General features: G+C 55.4%; 2 protein-coding genes across 5 annotated transcripts; both read right to left on the reverse strand.

Moving 5' to 3' along the window:
- Positions 1 to 579: 579 nt before the first annotated feature.
- Positions 580 to 4,228, reverse strand: TREX2 (three prime repair exonuclease 2). The gene has a single exon (XM_055564595.1). The coding sequence runs from the start codon at positions 1,936 to 1,938 to the stop codon at positions 1,219 to 1,221; it is 720 nt and encodes a 239-aa protein (XP_055420570.1). The 5' UTR covers positions 1,939 to 4,228; the 3' UTR covers positions 580 to 1,218.
- Positions 4,229 to 4,290: 62 nt separating this feature from the next.
- Positions 4,291 to 21,231, reverse strand: HAUS7 (HAUS augmin like complex subunit 7). 4 transcript variants are annotated; one of them, XM_055564594.1, is made up of 10 exons: positions 21,111 to 21,231; positions 20,117 to 20,232; positions 15,782 to 15,849; positions 13,637 to 13,701; positions 10,982 to 11,073; positions 10,562 to 10,720; positions 10,362 to 10,458; positions 9,692 to 9,910; positions 8,615 to 8,729; positions 4,291 to 4,486 (listed from the first exon to the last, which is right to left on the reverse strand). In XM_055564594.1, the coding sequence occupies exons 2-10, from the start codon at positions 20,125 to 20,127 to the stop codon at positions 4,416 to 4,418; spliced, it is 897 nt and encodes a 298-aa protein (XP_055420569.1). In that variant the 5' UTR covers positions 20,128 to 20,232; positions 21,111 to 21,231; the 3' UTR covers positions 4,291 to 4,415. The 4 variants fall into 4 exon arrangements, with proteins under 4 accessions (XP_055420569.1, XP_055420567.1, XP_055420566.1 ...); XM_055564592.1 differs by having other exon boundaries at positions 13,637 to 13,698; positions 21,055 to 21,187; XM_055564591.1 differs by having other exon boundaries at positions 21,055 to 21,187.
- Positions 21,232 to 27,649: the final 6,418 nt, after the last annotated feature.

Raw genomic sequence — 27,649 nt, forward strand, 5'->3', positions numbered from 1 at the left:
TTCCTCTCCCCTGCTTACAGCACTGTGTGGCTCTCCGGTGCTGTCAGGGTCCGTCCGGACCCTAGCTGGGGAATGAGGCTGGCCTGAGGCAGCCACTGCCTGGGTCCTGGCCTCTTCCGTCTGCCACCCTGCCCACCGCCGTGGCCCCAGCCACTCTGACCTACTTTTGTGTTTCGGGATGGCCCAGCTGGCTCAAGGCTCGAAGCGCGGCTCATGTGAGTCACTCCTGGGCATGGTCGCCCCACCTTCCCGCCCCTTCTCACCTGCTCTGTCTCCTGGATATCCTGCCCCTACCCTGCCTCATCCTTTGGTGCCACCAGCAGGGCCCCAGCAGCAGGTGGGCCAGCCGACGCCCCCGCCAAGCCGACAGCTGAGAAGGTACCCTCTGCCCTGAGATGACTCCCGGCCCTTCTCAGCCTCGCGGGGCCCAGGACAGACTCCTTCCAAGCTGTCTCCCTCACTGAGCACCTATGCAGCACAGCTGAAGCCCCGATGGTACCCTCCCTGCATGCTCGATGTGCGTATCTCCAGCCCTCCTCCCACACCAGCGGCCCCCACCCCACTTTGCTCAGCGCTCTGCATACCCACCTCCTGACTCTATCCTTTCAGCCTGCTGCCCACTCAAGAGCAGGGACAGGGCTCTGGGAAGGAGGCAGTGGGGCCTTGCCGATACACATTCGGGCCCCACAGAGGTTCCTTAGGTTCTGCTCACTGATTTTTGGGGGTCTCTGGGGGCTGATAATCAAGGCTGTGGGAACAGACCAGCCAGGGCAGAGGCCCATGGCTTGAGGTCCACAGCCCCAGCCTGTCAACCCTTTGGACCAGGCTCTGAGCATGAAGTCTCACCCAGCAGACTCACCGCAGAGAGGCCACAGAGGGCTGCCCTGGGGGGCGGGTGGTGGGGGCTCGGCTCCTGCCCTGGGCCTTGCTCCCTGCCTGCCCGCTCTGGGCAGGGTATGGGGAAGAGGTGAACTGAAAGGCAGCTGGTGAGCAGTGGTCAATGTTTATTGAAAGACGGGGTGACAGGTGGGTGCCAGCAGCAACCAACTCCCCTGGCACCCGGGCCAGGGAAGAGGCCAGGAGAAGGCTTTAGGGCTGCGAGGCTGGTTGGGCCAGAATGGGGTAAAGCCTGGCAGGCGTCTGGGCCCGGCTGAATAGCACAGATGCTGGTGCTGCCCTGCTGCAGGCACTGGGGCCTCGTCGCCCTGGGCGGCAGCATCATTGAGCCCCTGGTTCAGGCCTCGAGCCATCGGGTGGCACATACATGGGCTCCACGTGGGCCCAGCTGAGGGCCTGCTTGTCGGCCCAGGCAAGCAGCTCAGTGGCGCGGTGCAGGAAGACCATGAGCAGGGTGTGCACATCGCCCTCAGCAGAGTGGGCCGCGCTCGGCTCCGCCTGGAAGTAGCGACGGAAGAGGCTGCCCAGGCTGTAGCTCTTACCGCCCTGGGCCCGAGTGCCATGGCTGTGGGCACGGTCCAGGCCCTGCAGTGCCGCAAGCGTGTCCAGGCAGACAGTGTCCTGGGGCAGGTGGGCCCCCAGGCGCCGCAGCTCTGTGCAGAGCAGGGGGAAGTCGTAATCGAAGCCATTGTGGGCCACCAGGCACACAGGGCCCTCCTGGCGGCTCAGGAAGGCCTGCAGCATCTGTACCACGGTGCTGTCAAAGCCAGCCTTCCCGCACCTGCCCAGGCCCTCGCGGCTCAGGCCGGTAATCTCACTGGCCTTGGCAGTGAAGGGGCGCTCTGGGCTCATGCACAGTGTGAGCTTGTCCATGACCCGGGGTGGCAGGGGGGCCCCAGACTCATCACACTTGAGGTCCTCCAGGGAGGACCGGTGGACTGCGAACAGGGAGAGCTCGGCGATCTCAGGGTCCACGCTGGGGAGCCCAGTGGCTTCCAGGTCCAGAAAGACAAACGTCTCGGCCCGAGGTCGCTTGGACATGGTGATGGTTTTCACAGAGACAGGGAAGCCTATAGCTGCCAAAATAAGAGGCAGAAGACACAAGGGCCCAAGAGATGGGGATGCCTGGCCTCAGCCGGCCACAGCTTTGCCCGTGGCCAAGGTCCTGACCCTTCTGGCTTCCCTTCTGGCTACCTCATGGGCCTTTAGGCTCTAGGAGCCATTTCTAAGACCCAGATCCAGAAAGACAGCTATGGGGCCTTCTGAACTGGGATCCAGCGACAGGGATCTGTTACTTCTGTCCAGGATGAGGCCTCCTAGGGTCTTGTCACCTGCCTTCATGGTGTCCCTCGGTCCCTCCCTGACCATCCCCATTGCTACCATCTAGTAAACAGCAAAAGGCAGGCCTGATATGCCCAGACCCTGGCCTGGGGCCTCTGCTTCTGGACCCCAAGGACATGGACAGGCAGTGTACCAGGCCCATGTCACCAGGGACTGCAGCCCAGGATGGCACCATCACCAGCACACTGTGGCCAGCAGCCTCAGGCCCAGCACCCAACAAACGTGCCCCTGGGATCAGCTGCTAGGAAGCAGACAAGCAGGCACCCAAGACAACTCTCCTGGGAATTCCCAGTCTCCCTGGCTTGGCCTCCTCCCGGCACACGGGTGGATCCAATTTGGATCTGACCTGATCCAGCCCCTGTTCTGCCTCTGGGCCCTGGCAGCTGGCCACACTGGCTTACCTGCAGCAGCTGCTGGCTGGGTTCTTGGGCTACTGGACACCTGTCTCACACAGGCTGCTCTGGGTGGCCTTTAATCTGTGGCTGTGGCCTGCCCCCAGCCGCCCATTGGGTAGGGAGGAGATCCCGGGCCACAGGACCTGTGTGGCCAGCTTGCCACCCCCTCACTTGCTCACAGCTGCTGGGACACACACCCCATGTTTTTACAGGCTGAAAAGCTGGCTCCCGGGCCGCAGGCGGGCTCCCCACAGGCAGAGCACAGCCTGGGCTGGAAGAACGTGTCGTCACAGGTGTCTCACAGGCATTAAGAGGAAACCCAAGCCCTCTGCCCTGCCTCCACGACTGATCAGGTCTGGCAGCAGCAGCCGGGCCTGCTGCCTTGGGTTCAACACCCAGCCCCAGGCTGGCGCCCTCCCAAAGGGGCATCTCCACGGCACAGCTCTGTCACCAGGGTCAACCAAAGTGAGCTAGGAGGACAGGCCACAGTGTGGCCCCACTGACAGCAGCTAGGGTGCATCACGGCAGCGGCCCCCCAACTTTGGGGGGCTCCTCTTCCTCTAGAGTATCTCAGGGGCCTGAAGCAGAGGCTGCCAGGGAAGGAGCAAGGGAGGTGTGGTAGGTGGAAACAGCCCTCCACCGAGTGCCATGAGAGCCAGAGGCTCCAGGTCCTGCCTGGCCCAAGTGGCATGGGTCAGGGTGAAGGGCACAGTCAATGTAGGAGGTAAGAGAAAAGGCCCTCCCTGCTCCAGGAGAGCGGATGGCACCATCCCTAGGACCTCATCCCCGGGCAAGCCATGCCAGCCTCCGGCAGCGGGTGCTCATAAGCCCGGTCTCCCACTGGGGCACAGGGAGGCAGCAGAGATGCCGGGGGCAGCCTGCCCACAGCGGGCCCTCCAGTCTCCTGGGCTGTAAAGCTGTCAGGGAACCTGGACCACAGTGCCCAGGGGTCTGCCTATGCTCCCACTTCCACCGATGGCAGGGGACGAGCTCCCTGGAGCCTCCTGGTCTGGAACAGCCACAGGGGAATCAGGGAAATGAAGCTGCAAGTGAGACTGGCAACCAAATGCTTAGACGGGGGCACGGGGGGGCCTCCTCCAGCGCCCTTCAGCCTGATGCTGAGCTGAGGGGGGGGCAGGGGACTCCACCGGGTGTGCCTGTCCCTGGGCTTGCAAGGAGATGGCTGTGACACAGCTCAGGCAGATACTGGGTGGCCCTGGAAAGCCCCGACAGCTGCTTCCTGGCCAACCAGTCAGGCCACCAGCAAGAATTCCCCAGGTCGGTTCTGGGTGGCCTGGGGAGGCAGGAGAAGGAAGCACACGCCCCCACCGGCCACACCCCAGATGCAGTGAGTGCCAGCACCCCCAAGGCCAGCCCAGGGTCAGGGGGAGGAAGCAGCAGATCAGGGCCTGGGGGAGGCCATGGTCGCCTTCAGCCAGGAGTCGTGACAAGACACCGCCAAGCTTAACGGGCGCTGGAACGTGGGGCAGGCAGGATGGGCAGGCAGGCAGTCAGGCAGAGCCACAGAAGCAAAAAAGCAGGCTGGAGGCAACTTCTAAAAACCTTGGCTTTCTTTTCTCCCCAGTTCACACCGCCCAAACCCACCCCACTCACCCCACCTCCACCCCCCACCATCCCCATGTTACCCTCCCCTCACACTCCCCACCCCCAGACCCCTTGCCAAAGAGCTGAAGGTGCTGAGCAGCTAGAGGCCATGTCTTCACGGCAAGGGAACTGACTGCTGCTGCCTGGCTCTTCGGGGCAGAGCTCACTGCTCACAGGCTACTGTGGGCCTTTGTGCAGACAGTTGCTGAAGGTCTTATATTGCTGGGTTAGCTCTTCCATTTTGGTGGCTGCCAATGAAAGAGAATGGCAAATAGCAAGGTCAGTCAGTCCAGCTGTCCTCGGGCCCAGGGCACCCAGCGATGGGCTGAGCCAAGAGCCCTTGAGGGGGCCAGGGCCTGGTGAGCTCCGATGGAAGCCCCTGGGGGCCCCAGGCAGAGTCCCCAGGCTGGAATTCACTGGCTTGGCCGGGTCCCTCCCCACCCCTCTCTGCAGAGCCCAGGAGTCAGGGAGGTTCATGATTCGGATGCTGTATGGATTTTGATCAGCCCTTCCTTTAGCTTGTCCGAGTCCATCCTCCAGGAGCTCGCCTCCCCAGCCCGTCCTCTGCCCTCCCACAAGGTTGGCAAGTGGTGTTCGGTCCTGCCCATCCCAAGGGTGAGTGCGAAGCTTGGGCATCACGGGGTGAGCCTGGGAGTGATGGCTGGGTGGGCATCTCACAGAGAGGAGACAGGCCTGGCCCCAACGAGCCTTCCCACTCACCATCACTGCTCCCTCCGAGGGCACTCACATTTCTCTTACATATAGATAGGATTTGGAGGTGTCATTTCCCTTTACTAAGTCCTCAGATTCTCCCAATCTCCAGGTGCTCCAGCCCTGCTCCTGGGCTCCCAGAGATCTGGGTGTATCCTCAGCTCACATGTCGCCCCTCTGTCCCAGGCCCTCAGTGCTACATGGCCTTCTCTTGACTCAGGGTTTGGCCAAGCTGTGCTGTCTCTGGAAGCCTGGGCCCCTGACGCTGCATCCCTGCTACTGTGGATTAATGGGAGGCTAGGTCTGGAGTGCGTCCTGGGGCTCCCTCTGGTCTGGACTCAGCCCTCAACTCTGCAACTGCCTCCCTCCTCCTGCCTTCCTTTCTCAGTGTCAGAGATCTCAGCCCATCTCTGTGCTGTTTTTCTTTGCCCTTGTTTATCTGCCCCTTGTCTCCTGAGTCTCAAGATGTTTTCTACTCAAGATCTGCCTAACTCTCTCCATGGATTGTTCTGAACACTTTGACAACCATGTTTAACGCCTAAGAGTGTCTGCTTGCATTTCTCCTTGCTGGTTCTTCCCAGTTTCCTCAGTATGTGTGGACAAGATGCTGAGTATGTTCATTCAAGTTGGTTGGAAAGTTCTCTTCTCTGAATGACCACTGCCTCTGGCGGTGGAAAAGGGTTGGGGCAAACACAGACAAAGCAAGTGCAGAAGGAGACAATAGGGCAAGAGAGGCCCACGAGGGCTCTGAAGAGCTGCAAGAGTCCTGGGAATATGGAAGTCCACACACGTGCCTGGGGCTGTGCGGGCATCTGGAAGAGACCTGCAAAGGCCCTGAGCCCATGACTCTACTTGACCTTAAGGCAGAACCAACAGAGGTGCAGAGGAAGGAAACATCAGCCATCTGGCTGAGTGTGGAGGAAAACCATGAAGCTATACACCCAAGTAGCTCACACAACTCCAAATGGGAGAAACTCAAAAGTGACCCCACACCAAGACTGTCAAAAGAGCCAAAGGGCAAGACAGATCTGAGAACGGAAGATGGAAGAGAGTACGCCAGGGCCTCCATTATATGTCAATGAATGTGAGCAATCACAGACCCTCACTTGGGAGGTGCAGGCACCAGGACAGAATCCTCACCAAGCCGGGCCAGTGCTCAGCTGCAGGCAGGAAGTGGCTGATGGAGTCGCTAGTGTGCGAGGCATGTTCCATCTCTTAGCCTGGTCTGTGGTCACACAACTATCTGCTTTAAAGTCAGTGGCAATGGACTGAAGGGGGTTTGCCACAGCCCAAGGGACAGAGGCAACTTTTCACTTGTCTAACCCTGAGTTAAGACTCCTCCCTAAAGGCTGCTTTTTTCTTATAACAAAAAACAACAACAACGAAAAACCTTCTCTGAGTATATTTTCCATAAGAAGAAGAAACTTACTCAGAAACAAAGTTTAAAATTAAATGCAGACACAATTTTGACCTTACCCAATAGCAGGTAGGTGGGAAACAGCAAAGCTAGCCCCACAAACAGGAGGAACTGGCCTCATTGCCACGACGGCAGAACCTCACCTCCACGTGGAACCTCAACTGTTGAAACGAGTTCACTGCGACCTTTCTTAAAGGTTGACAATCAGAGGGAAATTCCCTGAGTGATACATGTTCACTGCAGAATATGTGAAGGCTGCAGAACAGGATAAAGAAACAGGAAATGAACTAAACGATCACAACAAACTGTAAAATTCTTCAAGAGACGAGAATACTAGACCACCATACCTGCCTCCTGAGAAATCTGCATGCAGGTGAAGAAGCAACAGTTAGAACCGGACATGGGACAACAGACTGGTTCCAAATTGGGAAAGGAGTACATCAAGATTGTATATTGTCACCCTGCTTATTTAACTTATAGGCAGAGTACATCATGCGAAATGCAGGGCTGGATGAAGCACAAGCTAGAATCAAGATTGTTGGGAGAAATATCAATAACCTCAGATATGCAGATGACACCACCCTTATGGCAGAAAGTGAAGAGGAACTAAAGAGCCTCTTGATGAAAGTGAAAGAGGAGAGTGAAAAAGTTGTCTTAGAGCTCAACATTCAAAAAACTAAGATCATGGCATCTGGTCCCATCACTTCATGGCAAACAGATGGGGAAACAATGGAAACTGTGACAGAATTTACTTTCTTGACAAGTTTATACTTGGGCTCCAAAATCACTGCAGATGGTGACTGCAGCCAAGAAATTAAAAATGCTTGCTCCTTGGAAGAAAACCTATGACCAACCTAGACAGCATATTAAAAAGCAGAGACATTACTTTGCCAACAAAGGTCTGTCTAGTCAAGGCTATGGTTTTTCCAGTAGTCATGTATGGATGTGAGAGTTGGACTATAGAGAAAGCTGAGCACTGAAGAATTGATGCTTTTGAACCATGATGTTGGAGAAGACTCTTGAGAATCCCTTGGACTGCAAGGGGATCCAACCAGTCCATCCTAAAGGAAATACTCATTGGAAGGACTGATGCTGAAGCTCCCATAGTTTTGCTACCTGATGCAAAGAGGCAACTCATTAGAAAAGACCCTGATGCTGGGAAAGATTGAAGACAGGAGGAGAAGGGGGTTACAGATGATCAGATGCTTGGATGGCATCATCGACTCAATGGGTAAGAGTTTGAGCAAGCTCTGGGAGATGGTGAAAGATACAGAAGCCTAGCATGCTGCAGTCCATGGGGTTGACACAACTTAGCAACTGAATAACAAATGATCTAAATCCACCTCTGACTCACACAGAGAAAATCAACATCCATGTGGTAGCTCAACTCTCACAATGGATTCCTCTGCATTTTTTCCCTTTAGAAAAGTAAGATCATACTGTATATTTCATTTTCAACCTGCATTTTCCTTTTAACATTATACAGTATGCATTTCCTCATGTCACTGTAACTAAGTTTTGAAACAACAAATACTGTCCCACAATATACATATAATTAGTATCTACCCAAGCATTATCCAAGAATAAAACCTTGAATTATTCCCATTTGTCAGTATTGTAAATTCTGGAACAGTATAACAATAAATAATCGAAAGTGACCTACAGGCTCAGTAATAGAAAACGTTAAGCAAATTTTAGCTAATGTCTGAAAGGAGGTGTCTGACGATTGGAAATAGGACTTTGAGAACTTCAGTCAATGCTTAAAATGAGGTCCAAGGGAAAGAATATAATAGTGTAGCATGATGTGATTAGATTCAACTTATACAAAGAAAGAGAAAATGATGACAGCTGTACACCCACGGCCGATTCACGTCAATGGCAAAACCACCACAACACTGTAAAGTCATTAGCCTCCAATTAAAATTAATTAATTAATTTTAAAAAATGATGAAAGGAAACAGAATAGAGGGAAACAGACCAAAACATGAACACTGACCGCCTCTGGGCCACTGCACTATGCAGTGCTTTCAGTTTCCCTCTGCACAGCTTTAGAGAATCCCCATTTTCTACCATTCATGGTTTTCTTTTCAGATCTGTCAAAAGCATTTTTTAAGGGAAGGAAAACCTTAAGCATCATAAAAAGAAGAGAACAGGAATGGACCAGTCCCCAAATGCAGGCCGAGGTGCCCTAAGGTGGCCCTGACCACCAATCGGGTGGCCACGGACACAGCAAGGGGTGACCACATACCTAGACTCATGACAGAGCTGTTGTTGCCCCAGCATATCTGCTCGTCATGCTGCTGGTTCGCCATGTGCACGGCTTTCACTGAGGTGCTAGTGACTTCCACGGCCGCCTTCAACAGCTTCAACGGAGGAACAGAGGGTGGGGACGTGTAGACTTGAATGCCAGTGGTCTGACCCACAGGAGGCGTCTCCTGCTCCCCGCCCCGGTGGACACTGAACACCTGCCTCCAGCTGCAAGGACAGTCACCCACCTGAGCTCCCCAGTGTAACTCCCTTCCTCCTGGCCCTGCGGGGACGCCACACTATCTCGGATCCCACCCCACACTGGGGCCACACAAAGCCGGGGTAGAGGGCATTGCACTGTCCATTTTGCACAGATGGACAGTGTAAAAGTCAATGTCCCAAGGTCAAAGGGCCTTTCTGATGGGCAAGGACTGTGCCCTAACTCAGCCTGCTAGTAGAATAGCAAAGGACAAGCTTGTCAGAGGTTCGGAAGTCTGGGAGCTTTCTTGTGAGAACACCAAGGCCAGCGCCATGGGAGCCCTGAGTCGATGGTAGAGTGTCAGGTGTGGCAAGTGTGCACATAATCATAACCAAAGCTAGCAGTCTGGGCTCCGGGGATCGGAGTCAATGCTGAGGCCATCAGCTCAGCTGTGTGAGGCTGCCTTTTTCTGCCTGTCCGAAATGGGTCGAGGGCCCAGACGGGCAAGCATCCGTCTGTCTGTCTGGCACTGCTCTGGGCCATGCGAGGACAAACACACTGTGAAACGCTTGAGCCTTTTGTGCAGACAGGCTGAGGCCAACACCAGGACAGAAGCTGTAGGCTGGGATGAGTCCCCAGCACAGACAGCGCACACACCTCTTCTTGCGCCTGCGGTTGTGGCTTGGTGGGTACCCTCCTGAAGGGCAGGGGGACCCAAGTGGGATATTCCCAGCACCCCTCCTCCCCTCTATAGCCCCAACCTGCCTTTAAGTTTCAGCCTGAGGCCTGGAGCCTGAAGCTCAGCCAGTCCCCGCCCTCGGGTGCCTCGCTGGGGGTACAGTGGCCCCTGGGAGGGGCTGGGGGAAGGGCGACGCTTACTTGGCTGCACGACGTCAGGGTCTGGTACACAGCCTGGATGATGCGGCCGCATGGGTGGAGGTAGGGGCCTGGGCGCTGGCAGTACTCGCCCAGCTCACCGTCGTAGACTTGCAGGAAAGCCATGACGAGCTGATGGAAGTCAGAGATGACCAGGCGCAGCTTCTGGTCCAGGGTGCTGGCGTGGGCACTGCCCACAGTGGCTCCTTGCTGTGCAAAGCACTGCAAAGTCAGGGGTAGAGACTGTCCCGCCTGCCATGGGGCATCAGGCAGAGCCCTAAACCCCTTGGAGAAGTGGGGGTCTGCTGGCCACTCCATGCTTCCAGAAACCGGGAGATGAATGGAAGACCGGAGGCCTACAGGGACCTCAACGTCCTCCTGAGGACCTTAGCGGCAATGAGGAAAGGTCCGGGGCTGCAGGGAGGGTAGCGGGAGAAAGTCCAGGAAAAGCCCAGGGTACCAGGATTGGCACAGGACTCCCCCCCAAAGCTGGTTTTTTCCACTCCTGGAAAAGCCTCCCCTCTCCAGCCATCACATTCTAGAAGCTGGCCATTTGGCATGTGCGCCACCTCACTCAGGCCTCCCAACATGCTCATCAGAGAGACAGGGCTGTCTGAGGCTTCAGGACATCAGGCGGGGGCCCCATGCAGCCCCCCTGCAGCCGGCACCTCACCTCCACCCTGAGTGCCTGAAGCTTTGAGGCACTCTCCTGCAGCTGCCGGGCCAGTTTTGCCACCTTCTCCTCCTCCAACTTGACCAAGGGGCTGGCCCTGCAGGGAGACAAGGGGTCACTTCTGCCTGGTGCCATCATGGGCATCAGGGCACCTGTGGACCATGCACAGGAGGCTCCGTCCCAGCCAACAGGCAACCTACCCCTGCCTGTCGTCACTCTGCTTGTCAAGAAGGGGCTGCATGTCCACAGGCCATGGTTCACACTTGGGTCTCAGGAGTGTCTGCAGGCAAGGGCTGGAGAAGAGCTCCCCCAGCAGTCCCTCGGTCTTCTCCCTGGTGTCCTCGAAGCACTCCTCTGCACTGCAAAGGCAGCCCCAGGGCCACACTGTCAATGCCAGAGACCAGCCGAGACTAGCGAAGGGGCCAGGAAAAGGCATCTCCTCCAGTCTCTGAGAGCCCGCCCACCTGCAGGGACAGCCCAGGTATCCATCCTTGGTGGGGTGAGCCTGCGTTCCCCTGGGATGGAGCATGGGGGGTTCCTGTTGGGAAGACTGCCCACGGGGCTTGGAGGAGCAAGGGCGCCCAGCGGCCGATTCAGGTAGGGCCTGTGCCAACCTTTACCTGGAGCAGCTGGAGCCGCCGACACTCAGGCTGCGGACCACGTCCAGCAGCTGGTCCATGAAGTGCAGCTGCTTCTGGGCACAGGCCCGGCCCTGGGCAGGGAAGGGCACATGTACTCAGTAGCCTGATGTGCCAGGGGCCCCCTGCTGCCCCAACAGGCCAGCAGCCCCCCAGGCTTCCACCTGGCAGGCTTGTGGACAGGCTCAGGGCCCCTGGCACAAGACAGGTGGTGGATGTGGCCACGTCACATCCGCTAATTCGTGGCCAACGGGGACTCGTTCCCCTATAGGCGACACATAGCCAAGCCTTACAGCCAGAGTCCCTGAGCAGCAGTTGAGTCAGTCCCCCACCCCAAAAGCAGCTGGGATACTCAGCCGGGAGCAGTCCGATTTAGAGCTCAACTCCTTCCAGAAAGGGGAAGAGGCCCGAGACCAAGCCCCATGATGCAAATTCAATCTTGGAAAGCCTGTGTGAATACGGGCTGTAAACACAACCTGCTCTGAGAGCCCTGTGAGCAGCGGCTTTTAGGGTGGGCTGAGAAGGGGAGGGCCGAGGGGGCCCAGGCAGCCCCAGGGAGGCAGCAGACTGGGGGACAGGGTCACATTCTGCTGTCTTGTTTGCAGCTCAGTTCCCGTCCACAAGCCATCATGGTTGCAGATGCCTAGCACTCCCTGTGAGCCTGGCTCCCACCTACGTAGCCACAGGGACAGGGCCGGTGCCTCTGCAAGCTCCTGGCATCTCCACCTCCATGCCCCCTGGCCTGCCACTGTGGGCATCACTACCTTGTGTTGCCTCCTTCTCCCAACCGGCCCCAAACAACACCGAGCCAGAATGATACACCCAAAGGGCACCCTGAGGGAAGGAGATGAGGAGTGGGACATGGTCTAGACGGAGGAAAGCCTGGGCAGAAACGTGAGACCAAGTGTCACTCAGGATTTCACAAAGCCTTGACCGGTGGCCTGGGCTGCACGCCAGCCCCTCTGCAACACAGGGGCTACAGGAGCCCCATCAGCCCAGGAAAGGGTAAGCCGCCCCTCACAACCTATACACTGAAAGCTACAAAACGTCTCCAAGAGAACTGAAGAAAACCAAACTACATGGAACGACAGCCCACGTTCAAGGATAGAAAGACTTATTAGGGGTGATGGTAATACTCGCCAAAGTGATCTACAGATTCAACACAATCTCCAGTAAAAGCTCAGTTTTGCACAAATTGACAAACTGATTCTAAAATTCATATGGAAATTCAAGGTACCCCTAAAAGTCAAGTTGGAGGACTGTCATGTTCACAATTTACTGCAAAGCTACAGTCATCAAGGCATTCTGCTACTGGCATAAGGACAGGCATACAGATCAATGGAATAGAATGGAGAATCCACAAATAAAGCCTCACTTTTACATTCATCAATTTTCAACAAAGATGCCCAAACAGTCTAATGAGGAAAGAATGGTCTTTTTACTAAATGGTTGATTAACTGGAAAAACCAGACAGCCACATACAAAAGAATGAAGTTGGATACACACCTTACACCCATACATAAAACTAACTCAAAATGGGTCAAAGATCTAAATACAAGAGCTAAAAATACAAAACTCTTTCTCAACAAAGCTCAAAACTTTTGAACTCCAAAGGACACATCTAGAAAGTGAAAAGACAATCCACAGAATGGGAGAACATATTTATAAATCAAATATCTGATGTGACTTGTACCCAGAATATATAAAGAATTCTTACATCTCAAAAATAAAAAGACAACCCAATTAAAAAGTGGGCAAAAGAACTGAATAGAGACATTACTCCAAAGAAGATACACAAATGACTAATAGGCACATGAAAAGATGTTCAATACCATTAGTCATCAGAGAAATGCAAATCAAAACCACAATGAGATAGCCCTTTACACCCACCAGGATGACTCGTATCAAAAAGATGAAAAATAACAAGTGTTGGTGATGATGTGAGAAACTGGAACCCTCACACAATGCTGGTGAGAATGTGAAATGGTACAGCCACTTTGGAAAACACTTTGGGGTTCCTCAAAAAGTTTAACATATTCAGAGAATTCTGAAAGTTAGGTAATTCCACTCCTAGCTATTCATATATACTGAAGAGAACTGAAAACATGTCTTCTGTCAAAAATGTATAAGGCACAGCCGGAGCATTGTTATTTTTAAGAACCAAAACATGGAAATAATTATTTCAAATATGCTTCTTAAATTTTAAGAGGAGGTGGCAGGGTTTCAGAGTAGGTTTAAGGGTAGCTGCCTTTGTATGGAAACCCATGGTAGGCAACACGTGGAGGAAAGTACATGGGCTCAGAAGCCAGAATGTTAGGTTCAAGAGGTCAGGCTGTGTTACAGAGTAACCTTGAGAGAGCTGTTTGTCACCTTCCCAGGGAGATGGCATATGACAAGGACCTGCTGTCTGGGGGAGGAAGGGCATGACAGTTACTGGCACGTAAGCCAGAAAGCCTCCTCGACCTCCTCAACCAGCCCCTCACCTTGTCCTAGGAATGGCAGGGGTCCGCCCAAAGGAATCCTATGGGTTCCTGCCCCAGGGGCTAAGGATGCTTGCTCCTAGGGAAGGAGCCTTCCCACAATCACCCCAGCGTCATGGAGGCCCCCTGCCCACAGGGACGGGAGGCTCTCTCTTACCTTCAGGAGCTCCTGGTCATCCAGCCCACACAACATCAGTTCATGGCCCAGTTTCACCATCTCTGCTGGAACACAAGGTCCAGTTACCGCAGACAGCCACCCAAACAGGGGGAGGCCAGACACCCTGGCCAAGTGCTTCCCTGCTAAAGGACACCAACAAGGAGGCAGGTGGCGGACACCCTGGGGTGCCAGCATAGCCTCCTGCTGTGTGACCTACACCTGGTCACTGCCCTTCTCTGGGGGCTAGATTCCTCACCTGCGATGAGAGGCTGCATTCAATGCTCTTCCATACAGGGAACGCTGGCTTCCAGCAGAAGCCCGCCAGCTGCCTGAGGAGCCCACAGAGGCCAGGGCACCTTCCAAAGATGCCACATGCCACCTTTCAGACACCTTGGCAAGCCACAGCGCAAGGAACCATCTCACATTTGCCAGTTTCATACAGGCCCTTCACGCCATCACACCCCTTCCTCTTGCAGGCAACCCTAGCAGGTGGCTACTCTTCCATTTCACAGATTAGGAAACTGAGGCCCTGTGTAGTGCAAGGACTCCTCGGCCACGTCTTCCAGGGAACCCTGGGCATTTTCTGAGGAACCAGCTGGTAGGCTACGACTTGGAGCCACAAAGCTGGGGGCCAGTACAAGCCCTACATCCCACCCAGTGCTGCAGCCCCTAGCCCCAAATCCCTGCAAATGCCTACATCTGAGTCTCATCAAGTCCAGCAAATGGTCCCTTCACTAGAAATCCAGGATCTGGGCAGCGTTCCCCTCTTCCAGCACCCCACACCCATCTCAGCACAGCAGGCCAGGGACCCTGTTAAACCCACATTCAGGATTATACGGCCCTCCTTGGAATACAGGCCCGCGTCCTTCTGCAGTCCACTAGGCCTGGCCTGGTCTGGCCCTATCGCCCCTCAGACCTCACCCCAGCCCTGGCCCTTTGCTCTGCCCTCTACCGCAGCCACCCTGGCCTCTTGGCTGTTCCTACCTCCTGCTTGTTTTTCTCTCGCCCCAAACACTATTCTTCCTGAGATCTGCCTGCCTCACTTCCTTCCTTCCCACGTAACTCTTGTTATTTAAAAGAGAGGCCTTCCCCAGCCATCTTATGTCAACAGTGCCACCCTTCTCCCAGCCCACCCGAGCACCACCCTGCCTTCACCTACCTTTGTTTATGGTGCTTCTCAGCATCTGATACACTGAGAAATGTCGCCACCTACTGTGTTATCACCTGTCTCCTAGCTAGCAAGCAAGCTCCGCGAGAGCAGTGCTGGGTGCAGAGCGAGTGCTCCTTAAATGTGAACGGGTGACTTCTAATCCCCCTTCCGCATGTCATGGTTTCTCCCAATTACACTCTTACTCAAGCACTCACATCTACCACCCGCTCTGCCACCCAGGGCCCCCCCACAGGGTGGGCCAGGCTGAGCTGCTGACCCACACATTACCGAAGAGGAAACTGAGGCTAGGAATGGTAACACCACGGTAGGTGCCTGTGCATGCGTGTTCAAGGATTCACTTGTGACCCGCTGACCAGGCTGGCCCAGCCTCCACGGGCTCCGAGACACAACCCATGTCAGCCTCGGGACAGGCCCCAGATAACTAATGTGGCAGGGCTAGCAGGGGCACGGATCAGGAATCTGGGGTCCAGCTCACCCACCCTGGGGCGGGGGTGGGGCAAACACAGACTCGCAGAAGGATGGACCTTCAGAAACACTGCTGTGTGGGTGAAGAGCTAGCCAGCGCCTTCAGGACTGCAGTTTGCTCCCCTTTACCTAGTGCTCATTGCTGGCTTAAGGACAGTTTCTGCCAAAAATGGATTGAAAAGAAGCAGTTCCAAGATAAGCCCCAACGGAGACCTGCCCAGGAATGCCTCATGTCATAGGCACGCACACACACCCAAGCACAACGTGGCCCGATCACTGGTGGCATCAGCAAAAATGGCTGTCTCTGCCCCCCAGCACCCTAGTGGATGGGCTGGCGGGGTCTCCTTCACAGGCACAAGGGAGGGCAGATCCAAGCAGGCTCTGGGGACATCCACTGAAAACACCAGTCCACTGTGCAAGCCACCAATCTGCTAAGGAGGCCATGCACCAGGTCAGAACGGCCAGAATCCACCGTTCAACACAAAATTCCTGTAACAGAGGAGACCCACCTTGGATCTTCACTTCAGTTGACACCCCCTTCAGCGAGCTGAACCTGTCGAGCCAAGAGGGACAGACCCTGCAGGCAAAGAGCAAAAGCAGTCAGGCCTGAGTGGGCTGCAGGGGGCCCTCACACCTCTCCTTACAGATGCTCTAAAAAGGGAATCTTCATATCCAGGTGCTAAACGGCACTGGAAAACTCGCTTTAAAATGGATAATCTAATGTGATTTCAACTCCATAAATTTATCAATGAAACACAAAACCAAACTATTTCTGAAAATTCACCTCAGAAACGTAAATTTGAGTACTGACATTAAAATTCTCACAATAAAAACATGAAAGGACTGCCCAAGAGGAAAGAAAACTGAATTCCTCAGAGCTCTGACACCTTTCTAGGAGGAACCCAGGGGCTGGCTTTGCTTGCAATCATGGTGCAGGTCTGTTTGGAGAATGTGTGAAAAGGACCTCCCTGGTCTGGCATCCTCGCAGGCTGGGCCTGGGCCCCTCTCCTTGCATGTGGCTGACTGCCCTTCTCCACCTGCAGGGCTTTCTTCCCACCCAAGCCAAACACACCGAGTTGGCTCCAGCTGATCCGGCGAAGCCCACAGCTGGCTAACATTCGCCACCCCAGGGAAGCCGTGGGAAGGCTGGACCCACCTGCAGCCACATTGGCATCCCTCCATCACTGCAGGTTCTGGACGCAGTCCTTCCACTAGGCGCTCACCTCCCAGACTCTGGGCTCACCGAGGCCAGGAGCCAACTTTCTGCTGTGTACTTCTAGGCCCTAACAAACACAGCAGCCAGCACTGAAAAGGCGGCTGGTAAGCATTAATGAATGAACGACCACAGCCTCTTGTCACAGGCTAATCCATGAGTAAAGGCCCATGCCTATCTCTTTCAACAGAGGGGCATTTTCTGTTCTTAAACTAATATAAGTCAACAGGCAATGATGCTATCCAAGGTCACAGCTCTGAGCCATTTGAGGGCTCCTAGCATGGTGGGCTCTGGGATCACAGTCCCAGCTTCCCAGGTGGGGAGACAGCCATTCCACCTGTCCCCTTGGCCTGGTGGAGCCCCAGCCTTGACAATACCACACAGATAAACAGGAGAGTAGCCACTGGTAAGCATCTTGCCTTAAGATGCCAAGGTGAAGGGTGGGATAATTTGAAAGAATATCACTGAAACATGTCTATTACTATATGTGAAATAGATCACCAGTCCAAGTTCAATGCATGAGACAGGGCACTCAAAGCTGGTGTACTGCAATGACCCTGAGGGATGGGATGGGGAGGGAGGTGGGGGGGGTTCAGGATGGGGGTTCAGGATGTACAACCATGGCTGATTCATGTCAATGCATGGCAAAAACCACTCCAATATTGTAAAGCACTTAACCTCCAATTAAAATAAGTAAATTAATTTTTAAAAAGAAGATGCCAAGCTGATGGGCAGAACCATTTCCAGACACAGACCACATGCAATACACCAGCAGGCATCACAAGCGACACACGGCCCAAGTCTCCCACTGGGTCTCCTCTGTGAGGGGGCCCAGTCTGAGCATGGCAACCCCAGCCATGAGGTCCAGGCCTGGCGCAGCAGTCATGCCATGTGAAGGGCACTCCAGCTGGTGGCCAGGGAGCCCCAGGATAACTGGGGCCAGGAACCCGCCCAGCTCTAGCAGGGTCGGGGCCCAGGCCTCACTCTGCGGACCTGCTGACTGTCTCATCATCATGGTGGGAGAGGACGGTGCAGGTGTTCGGTGGAAAAGGCTCACTGTTCTTTCCCTGTGGCCATACCTGCCCCAACCAGGCTGGGGGGGGGGGTGGCCCTGGGAGCTAGTGGGGGCCACCCTGACCCCTCCACCGCAGGACTTCAGGGAAGAGGTGGGCAGGACAACAGCCTCACCTGTGCTACCTGTCTTAAATTACTCATTAAGGCACCCATTCCTTCTGTCAAAGAGGGCTGGGCCAGAAGGGGCAGGAGAGGTAAGTGCCACCATGTGAAAAGCTGGGAGGCTGGCCCTGGGCCTAGTTGCCAGGCAACATTCCCACTCACAAAGCGCCACAGAGCCGAGAGCCCTCACTGATCCATTAGGCTGGACCACAGCAAACCACTTCAACACACTCAAGAATAAATCCCCAAAAGCCTAAGTGACCTCACTCGGAAAGGACTTTCATTAAAGTTGCTTTTCCTGAAGCAGCAGGGAGCAGGGCAGAAACTAACGGTGCTCAAGGCCTTGAAAGCAAGTAAAGCTCCTTGGGCACCAAGGAAACCCAAGAGAGTTGAACTCAGAGATCCAGGGGCCCTGTGGCTCTGCCTTGCCCATGCTGAGGGCCAGCTTGGCATACAAGCCACCAAGACTACCATGCCCAACCCCACCCCCAGTCAATGCTGCATGCAGTTCCCAGGTTCTACCTGGAAGAAGGTGAATAGGTGGACCTAAACGAGGCTGAAATGGTGAAGCCATGTGCAAATAAGCCAAGAGGAAATTGGGAGAAACTGGACTCTGTGAAATCCTCTTTGGCCATCAACAGGCCTACAGCACTTCTGCCAGCTTGGGATCATAAAAATCAACTGGACATTCCCTGGTTGTTTCTTAAAAGGATTGTTTCTTGTATTTAAAAAAGCACGAAAAGCATCTGAGGGCCGCGGCCAGACTCTCATCCGTTGCCCCTCTGGCCAGCAGAGGGACCTGGTCCCGTTTCCACCTGGGCCATGCAACTTTGGGCTCTCTCCCACAAGAGCCTCTCTAAGGCCTGACTTTGGCCCCCCTCCTGTGCTCAAGATCTCCAAACTAGCCCAGGCCATCCTCACTTCTATCCCTGGTTCCTGGACCAGGCACTAGTCCTTCCAGGACCAACAGTGCTTGTCACGTGAGCCACTGCCATTCCAAGCCAGGCTCCAGTCTTTTACCTGCCTCTAGCCTCTCCCCTCCAAACCCATCTGCCACAGAACTCCCAAGTCACCCTGCCAAAAATGCCAATTTCACATGTCACTCCCCTGGTCCCAGGTTCTTTCTGCCATTCAAGCCACTGCTGCCTGGTTCTCTCTCCCACACCTTGACTCCCCACTCCTATGGAAACCAGTGTCCGCCATGACCTGTTCCTTCCCAGATCAAATGCGACCTCCTCCATGCCAACATCCCAGCACTCAGACAACAGAGGTGTGCCCAACAGTGGGATTGGTGCGTGAGCCTTCTGCACCCCCAGTTCCTTTGAGACACCCATCAGTGTCTGAGGAATGGTACCCCAGTGAGCATGTGTCTGTGTGCCCCCTGGTCACCTCAGACCCTAGAGCACATCTCAAGTATGTGCAACACCATACTGCGACCTGGGGCTAGTGGCTGGACACATGGTGCAGCTGTGTGTGTGTTTGTGTGTGCCTGGCACCATGTGAGGGAAGCCAAGTCTGCCCAGGTCCCTGCATGGCACACGTACAGGATCCTATACAGCCTTGAGTACTCTTGCCTGGAAAATCCCATGGACGGAGGAGCCTGGTAGGCTGCAGTCCATAGGTCGCTAAGAGTCGGACACAACTGAGCAACTTCACTTTTACTTTTCACTTTCATGCATTGGAGGAGGAAATGGCAACCCACTCCAGTGTTCTTGCCTGGAGAATCCCAGGGACAGCGGGGCCTGGTGGGCTGCCGTCTATGGGGTCGCACAGAGTCGGACACGACTGAAGCGACTTAGCAGCAGCAGCAGCATACAGCCTTCAAAGGTCCCAGGGCAAAACGTGTCCATCTTTACCCTGGACACTCATAGCCTCTTGAGCACACCCCTGCCAGAGCCCTCAGCCTATTGGCTTTGTCTTGGCCTGCTGTCCTGTCTGGCTCTCCAGAGCACTGGGAGCTGCTGGTGGGAAGGCACTGGGATTGGTGCCTGAGCCTTCTGCACCCCCAGTTCCTTGGGGACATCCATCAGTGTTTGAGGAATGGTACCATGACCCAAAGGACTGGGAAATGGGGTCTTGGCCCTGGCTTGCCACTCCTCAGTAGTAAGACCCCAGACAGTTCTTGACTCCACTCTGAACATCAGCTTCTCAGTCTGAAAATGAAAGGTCTGAAATACATCATTTCCCAGATCCCTGCCAGCTCTGAAAGTAGTAGTTACAGCCAGAAAAATGCTCAGAAGCCAAGCTCAGCTACAGCATGGCTATGAAGAGACAAGCTGAAGCACTCTCCAGGGCACTTTCTCCCCAGATCTGAGCACGGCTTCACTTCTTATCTAAGCAGATGACTAAAGACGGTGGGCACCTTCTCATATAAAGAAGAAACCCCATCTTCCCCTGTGGGTTGAGTGGTGTCTGTGTACCCCAAGGGTCAGGGAGGAAGAAAGCAGGTTGTTACCATGTGCACATCCACTCCAAGATTTCCAAGCGGTACTTCGAGGGGCTACACAGCAGTTCCTGAATGGTCTTTGGTTCTGTGATATAAAGACCGTCAATGAAGGGACAGTTGAGGTCCTAAACAAGGAAAGGGAAAGCCAGGAAGTTTTAGAAAGGCAACATCAGCAAAAGGTTGAAACGCAGAGCAGTAATCACACTCTCAGTGCACCTCCATTCACACACGTTCCCGGCCGCTGAGCAGCCACCAGGCACGTGACACAGACCCCCGGCCCCGGACCACGGGTAGCGGTCTTGATCACGCCCAGAGTTCAGTCCCCGTCATCTGCAGCTCCAGGTGCCCACCACTTCGTGTCCTTTTCCAAGCCCCTCTCGAGGCAGAATTGGTAGTTTGACTTGGTAGCAACTAGGGGTTACGGCGAGATTCCAATATCGGCCATGGAGCAAAGGGAACCGGGAGAGGGCCCACGGGGCCGATGATGGACGGGGGGGAGGGGGCGGGCGAAGGGAGAGGTGTCGCGGAGGGGAAAGGAGAGGGGATGAGGGGAGAGCGGGTCGCAGCCCCGCGGGGAGGGCGTCTTCACCACCGCTGTCACGGCATTTGTTGCAGAAAACTCAAAGCCGGAGGCATGCACTCCGCCCATCTGTCTCCCCCAGACCCTGCGACCTCCTCCTAGAAGCCAGGATTTGTGGCCCCATACCCCCGCCACCCGCCCCTGCACTCCTTCCGCACACCAGGCCTTAAAGCATCCGCGGGACAAAAGTTCAGGCTTCTGAACTCCCAGGCACGGGCCACGGAGACAGCAAAGTGAAAGCCTGGGGCCGCCCAGGGAGCGGAGACGGACAGCCTACGAGCCTCCCACCGGCAGAGGCGCCACCGACTTCTGCAGCCCCGCCACCCAGACCCCGCCGCCTGGGGCAGCTCCCAGAGCCTCGCGGCACCTTCAGCTTCGCGAAGACCTCTACGGCCGCCTGGAACGAGCTGTCGTCACTCTCACCCTCGTAGCCGCCGCCGCTGCCGCCACCACCGCCAGGACCCAACTCGGCCATGTTTCCCGCTCAGGGCCGCGCCCTGCCCACGCCCCCGGCTGACTGGCCGGCCCAGCTACCAATCAATCGCGAGCCTAGTGTCCCTCCCGCCTACCCGCCTGCGCCGTAGCCAGGGCATTGCGCAGAGACGCATCCCGCCCCCTCCTCCACCATGCCTTCCCATTGGGCAGCGTCTGCGCTCAGGAGGCTGACCTCGAAGAAAGGGGGAGTAGCCGGGGTTGGCGCTCGGTCCCAGCCTCACGCGCTAGGCTCCAGCCCGCCGGCCCGGGGTGGAGGAAGCGGCAGGAAGAGCATCCTCCAGGAGAGGGCGCTCCTGCCCTCTTCCCGCGGTTAGACGAAGGGGGAACCTGGGTAACGGGACAGAACTGGGACTTCAGCGTCCCACGTCCCAGCGCGAGTCTCTGTTTCCGTTTGCCCACACTCACAGCTGTAGTTAGAAAGAGGTTTTGTGGATTCGAATCTGGCCCAAGCTGTGTGTCTTTGGGCAGGTTACCTAACCTCTTTGTGCTTCCTTGCACGCACCTAATGTGGATACTGAGAGCACTTACCTCAGTGGGTTGCTATGAGGGTGGAATGAGGTAATAATTTCTATAAAATACCCAGGGAAATACCTGGCATGTGAAAAGCACTATGTACATGTTTACTATTATTATGCTCCTTTCACCTTCCCCTCCTCCAGTCTGTCTTTGACCTTCTGGAAGGTTCTGTGTCTCCTTCGTGCCCTGGCCACTTACAAATGTCTTTGGACCTCTCAGGCCCCTCAAACTCAATGAGTCTGAAATGACATTTGTCAGCCTGTCCTCTGCCACACCTCCAAAACCCCCAGCTCAGTGAACGCCCGCATCCCAGGGACCTGCTGATCAGATGAGGTAGGAAGGAGATGGAGGGTGGCTGATGCTCAGGGAGTGGGAAACCAGCAGCAAGGAGCTGCTGCCAGCCCTCCTTGATTCTCTCCAGAGTCTGTCCCTGCTCAGGGCCCCATCCTTCCATCTCCTGGAGGATGGCATCAGGGAGCAGGGCTAGAGGCCAGGAGACCTAGGGACCTGGCAGGAGGTGACTTCAGTCCTCTGAGTGACAGGAGAGGACTCAGCCATGTTCTGGAAGGAAGGGATGGGCAGGAGTCTGGGCTAAGAGGAAGGGACCCCAGCCTGGCCTTGTGGAGCAGGGCCTGATTCCCTAGTGAATGGTTTGGAATTCCAAGCTATTCTGAGAAAACAGAGCCTCTAAACTTGAGCTGAAGGATGCCCCAGCTTAGGGACCCAGGGACTCAGAGATTTGCAAAAGCACTGTAAGGTCCCTTCCCCCTCCAATGTGGCTGCTGACTTGGGCTCTTCTCACCGCTGAAGGCTGTAGGGGGCTTTTGGGGTTTTTTTTTTTCCAATCTTTTTTTACCCTCTTTTTCTGTTTTTGTTTTTATTTCTTTTTAAAAAATTTCATTTCCATCACAGCCCCAGCTCAGACATTCAAATTCTTGTGGGTTTTTCTGTGGATCTTTCCTAGGACTAGGGAATTTGGCGGGAGAAACTATGGCAGTGTGGTGGCCTCCCCACCCTCCCCATATCCTCTGCTCCTGAAGATCAGGAAGAAACCGGCCCCTGTGTATTCTGGAAGAAAATTCCCCTTCTCCACCCAGCTCTATGGAGCCAGTAGTGTAAACAGCCCTTCCCCGACTCAGCAGCTCTGTCTATGGCACAGGATGGGATGTGGTGGGATTGTCAGGGCCTTGATGGGAGAAGACCATCTCAAAGGGTCACTCAGGTCTGTCCCCTGCATGGAGAGCCCACTGGCCAGCCCTCAGCTCATAGAAATGGCAGCAGCAGGTCTCAGCTTCCCCTCCCACACCACCCCCAAATCATGGTGCCTCCCAACCCTCATCCACCGGAAAGACTGGAGACTGGGATGGGAACAGAGACTACTGGGCCTCTCTGGGTGGGGTAGAAAGGACTGCAGAGTGGTAGACGCCTCTGGAAATGTGGACTCAAACTCAATACAAGGAAGCACTTCTCTCAGAGGGCACTGTCAAAAACACTAGCCTGGCTGCCTGGGAAGAGGGAGGGAGCTCTCTGTCTTGGAGGTATGCAAGCTCAGGGAGGCAGGGAAGGATGTGGACAACTCTGTTAGGGGGCATACCTGCCCAGAGCTCCTGGCTTCTGTGCAGGAGGCCTGGGCAGGTCAAAAGCTGAAGGATAATGTCCGGCTGAGAGGGGATGGGGCTGGGCGTGGAGGGCACGGATGTCAGCAGAGACCGCAGGGCCCCGCGCAGACCTGAGAACTGAACCAAACTCCTGATCATGGGGGAAACTTGGCCATGTGTCAGTGCTTGGAAAAGAGGCTGGAAAATGAGACCAGTTGACAGGTACTGGCCTCACTGTGTCAGGGATGGGCTGGCAGAGAGCGGTGGTGGCTGAGGCAGCCAGCCACGTGACACACCTTGCCTTGTGCCTTGGGCACAGAAATGTATAGTCAACCAGGTGGCTTCGCCCCATGGCCTCCCTGCCCTGGAGCAGTGGGGCGCTGGCAGGAGCTGTACAGGGCATTGGGTGAGACGAAGGGCCTCGAGAGCATCTTGGCCCCAAAGTTGCAGCTGCCATTAGCAGCAGACCCCCCCCTGGGGGGGGTTCTGGGGGTTCTGGGGGAATCTGAACCAGGTCCCCCCCCCCACCAACAGCCAATCAAAGAAAGTGGAAGTTCAAGGTTTACTTCTCCAGTAAGGAAGAGACTTCCCTGTAGCTCAAATGGTAAAGAATCTGCCTTTGAGGGTTCAATCCCTGGGTTGGGAAGTTCCTCTGGAGAGTGAATGAGTGAAGTCGCTCAGTCATCTCTGACTCTTTGCGACCCCATGGACTGTAGCCTACCAGGCTCCTCCATCCATGGGATTATCCAGGCAAGAGAACTGGAGTGGGTTGCCATTGCCTTCTCCAGGGGATCTTCCCAACCCAGGGATCGAACCTGGGTCTCCCACATTGTAGACAGACACTTTACCAACTGAGCCACCAGGGAAATCTCCTCTGGAGTAGGTAACAGCAATCCACTCCAGTATCCTTGCCTGGAGAATTCCATGGACAGAAGCCTGGCGGGCTACAGTCCATGGGGTCACAAAGAGTTGTCACAAAGACTTGGACACAGACTAACACACACAGACAAGGAAGAGAAGGCAGATTTGCTTCGGCTGCCTCTGAGACAGACTGAAGGCCTTGTTCCAAGAAAGGGGAGCTTTGGAGGGATGGAGGATCCCTCCAGTGCCCACTCCCCATACCCCTGAGATTCCCCAGTAAGAAAATGAGATCAAAGGACTCCTCACCACATCCTCTGGTGAGCACCAAATGCAGGCTCCTGAGAAAAGGGCACATGTCTGTGTGTGTGTGTGTGAGAGAGAGAGAGAGAGAGATTTCAGGGGAAGAATTCCATTAGTTATGGGTTGAGGCGCTCTGTAGAAGTAAGTGGCTGGGCCTGGCATTGGATCTGGGGGAGAAATGACACAGGGTGATGAGGCCAGGCTGAGGAAGGTCTGAGTTCAAGGTTCTTCAGGAAAGGCAAAGTGAGAGGGCTGTCTACCCCCCTCTGTCTTCCCTGCCCACCCTCTTCCTGGACCTCTCTCATCTGCTCCAGACTGAGCCAGCAGGCTGGACTGTTGGTCACCTATCCACCCAGGTGCCCAGGGCTTGCAGCCAGCCCACACCATCTGTGCCAGCCAGAAGCCCACTCCAAAACAAACCATCTTCACATGGATGGGAGGAAGGGTAGAGGACATGAACACGGGGGACCCTTACCAATGAGATTGGGAAGAGCCTCAAGGCTGCAGGGACCCCAAACTTTGTCATGAGCAACAGACCAGAAGGGTTCTGGGAACAAGAATGACACTAGCTTTCCTTTGGGGGGCTGCCACTCACCCACCCAGAGGCTCTGGCCACACCCTGGGGTGGCATAAGTCTGGAGGACCCCAGAGCTGTGTCTATGGGCCTGACAGACATGGGCCTGCCTGGAGAGGAGGCTTGGGGAAGTCTTGGGGTCTCTGGTCCTAGCCCTGGCTGGCTAAGAATGTCAGCCTAGGAGCTGCCTGATGAAAACCATCAGGAACGTTCTCATTCTCGGCCTGTGTCCACATTGAGTGTGTCTGCTGGCGCAAGAGGATGAAACAGTTTCCCTAGGACCTTGGCCTCCTCTTTCTGTCCCTTCTGATCCCTATGCTGGGACAGGGACCGGGGAGGGGGGACAGGCGGGGGCAGCTGGAGAGCCAGCCCTTGAGAGGGGCTTGAGAGAGCCCTTGGCTCTCTGTTCCTGGGACACCCAAGCAAGGCCACGAACCTCCTGCTTTAGGGCCCCATCCCCAAGGCCTGTGAGGGCATGAGGGTCCGGGTCCGCTTGGAGGCCCGAGACGCTTGTGGGGGTGCGGGAGGAAGCCAGGGTGTATGGGCGGGGCTGTCCCCACAAGTGCGCTCCCAGGCCCTCCTCCAGGGGAGCCTGGGGGAGCCACGCGGGGAGGGGGGTGGGCTCCGAGGGGGTGAGCCGGGCCTCCGCGGGCATTGGGGCACCCCGCACTCGCGCTCTCTCGCTCGGGGGTGGGGGCGGGTCTCTCGGGGTTCCGCGCACGCGCTTGGCGCATCCCAAAGGCTGATGGGGCAGGGGCGCGCGCACGAGGCTCGGGCGAGGCGGGGACGCACACTTGCTTGTGCGCTGGGCCGCCACAGCGCCCCCCACCCCCACCCCGGGGCGGTGTCAGAGGAAGTGGCGGGTGGGACGGCCCCCTCCACGGGGAGACACTTGGGTCTAGACAGCTTGGCAAGGCCGGCGGGGCTGAGTCACATGCGTCTGGAGCTGGAGACGCAGGCGCCAGGACTGGAACGTGAACGTGCCCACTCCGGAGGGCTGAGGAAGTGGGGGCTGGGGGGGAGGCTCGACCTCGTGTTCCCGCTCCCTCGCCTCCAGGCCCACACTAGCCTCTGCCCCACGTGTGGGGCCCCTCAATGCCCACCTGGAGGGGCAGGGGCAGCTTCCACGGGAAGTCAAGCAGGGCCCACATTATTGGCAAGAACCATCTGGAATTTCAGAAGGGAAGGAGGCTGGGAGAGTGGCCCCCACCTGCCCCTAACCTTGCTCCCTCGACTCAGCCACATCGGCCACCTGGGACCTTTTTGTCCCCAAGCCACGCTTGCTGCTTTCCACCCTCCTCCAGCCCACCTTCCACTGGCACCTTCCCCAGGGATGCCCACAGTCCTCTCCCCTAACCGCCAGTGCTTCTTACTACCCATCACTGCATCCCCAGCCATCATCCGGATTCTGTGTTCCCTTTCCCTCTCTTCTGTCTTTCCTTTAGTCTGTCAGTCTATGTGCCTCTCTTCTCTCTCTCTCTCACTCTCCCTCCATGGCTTGCTCACTCAGGAACACCAGGTCTCAAGGAAGGAAGCACGATGCAGGAATCTGGACCGCCTGATGTATTCGGTTCTCACAAAAGCATCTGCAAGAAAAGTTGTTTAATTGGGACCAGATCCTCTGGGGTTTTCATGGCATTAAAACAAGATGGGTTTTCTCTAGGGAAGAAATGGCTGGCAACAGGAAGAGGGCATGGAAAGTTTGTCTTTTTCTTCTCAAAGTTTGAAGAGGAAAAAGGCCACTGTACCTTAGTTTATATATGATAGATGCCCACACACGCATGCGCGTGCACATGCGCAGACAAGCTTTGATGTTACTGGGACACATTGTGGAAGGCACAAGAGCAGGCCTGTCTCCTTTCTCTGGGTGTCACTCCAGGAGTCTGTCTTCAGCTGCAGAGCCACTATTCTTCCCTGGGTCCTGGCAGAAGGCCTAGTACATAGTAGGGGCTCAATGAACTCATCTAATGACAGGCAGTGGGAGGGCAGGACTGGTAGCCCAGACCTTGGCCCTGAGCTTGCCAAGATGCATACACAGAACTGCCTTACAGATTTGACCACTTGGCTGTCTGATCACCCACTTTACACTCGACAGGTCAGGAACTGGCCTCCCAAGTTTCTGCCCCAGGCTCACTCAGCCTTCATTGTTCTGGCTCCACCGACTTCTCCCGCTAGCCCCCTCCACCCTGAGCCAGACTCAAAGACCTCTCCGGTGGAGGGTGCAGCTGCCTCCACACTGGCTCCCTCCTTCTGCCCTTGTGCCCTCAACAAGTCTGTGCTCCACCCTGCAGTCCAAAGGATCCTTTTACAATATAAGTCAGATCACAACCTATGAAATGGGAGAAAATATTTGCAAATGATGTGCCCAATGGCTTACTTTCCAAAATATACAGAAGCTCATATAATTCAATAACAAAAATATAAATAGCACAATCAAAAACTTGGCAGAAGCCTTAAATCGAGAAATCTGCAAAGAAGACATACAGATGGGCAATAGGCACATGGAAAGATGCTCCATTAAACACTTATTAGACAAATGCAAATCCAAACTACAATGAGGTACCAACTCACACCAGTCAGAATGGCCATTGTTAAGACATCTACAAATAATAAATGTT

This window comes from Bubalus kerabau, chromosome X (genome assembly GCF_029407905.1).
Source record: "Bubalus kerabau isolate K-KA32 ecotype Philippines breed swamp buffalo chromosome X, PCC_UOA_SB_1v2, whole genome shotgun sequence".
NCBI lineage: Eukaryota > Metazoa > Chordata > Mammalia > Artiodactyla > Bovidae > Bubalus > Bubalus kerabau.

What these genes read in the sequence shown, in the direction of transcription:
- TREX2 (XM_055564595.1), bottom strand. Translation starts at nt 1,938, where the DNA reads ATGTCCAAGCGACCTCGGGCCGAGACGTTTGTCTTTCTGGACCTGGAA.
- HAUS7 (XM_055564591.1), bottom strand. Translation starts at nt 21,162, where the DNA reads ATGGCCGAGTTGGGTCCTGGCGGTGGTGGCGGCAGCGGCGGCGGCTAC. An exon ending in ATGACCAGGAGCTCCTGAAG is followed by an intron (nt 11,074 to 13,636) that starts GTAAGAGAGAGC and finishes TTCCCTGCCCAG; the next exon opens with GGCCGGGCCTGTGCCCAGAA. An exon ending in CCCTGACGTCGTGCAGCCAA is followed by an intron (nt 8,730 to 9,691) that starts GTAAGCGTCGCC and finishes CCTCCGTTGAAG; the next exon opens with CTGTTGAAGGCGGCCGTGGA.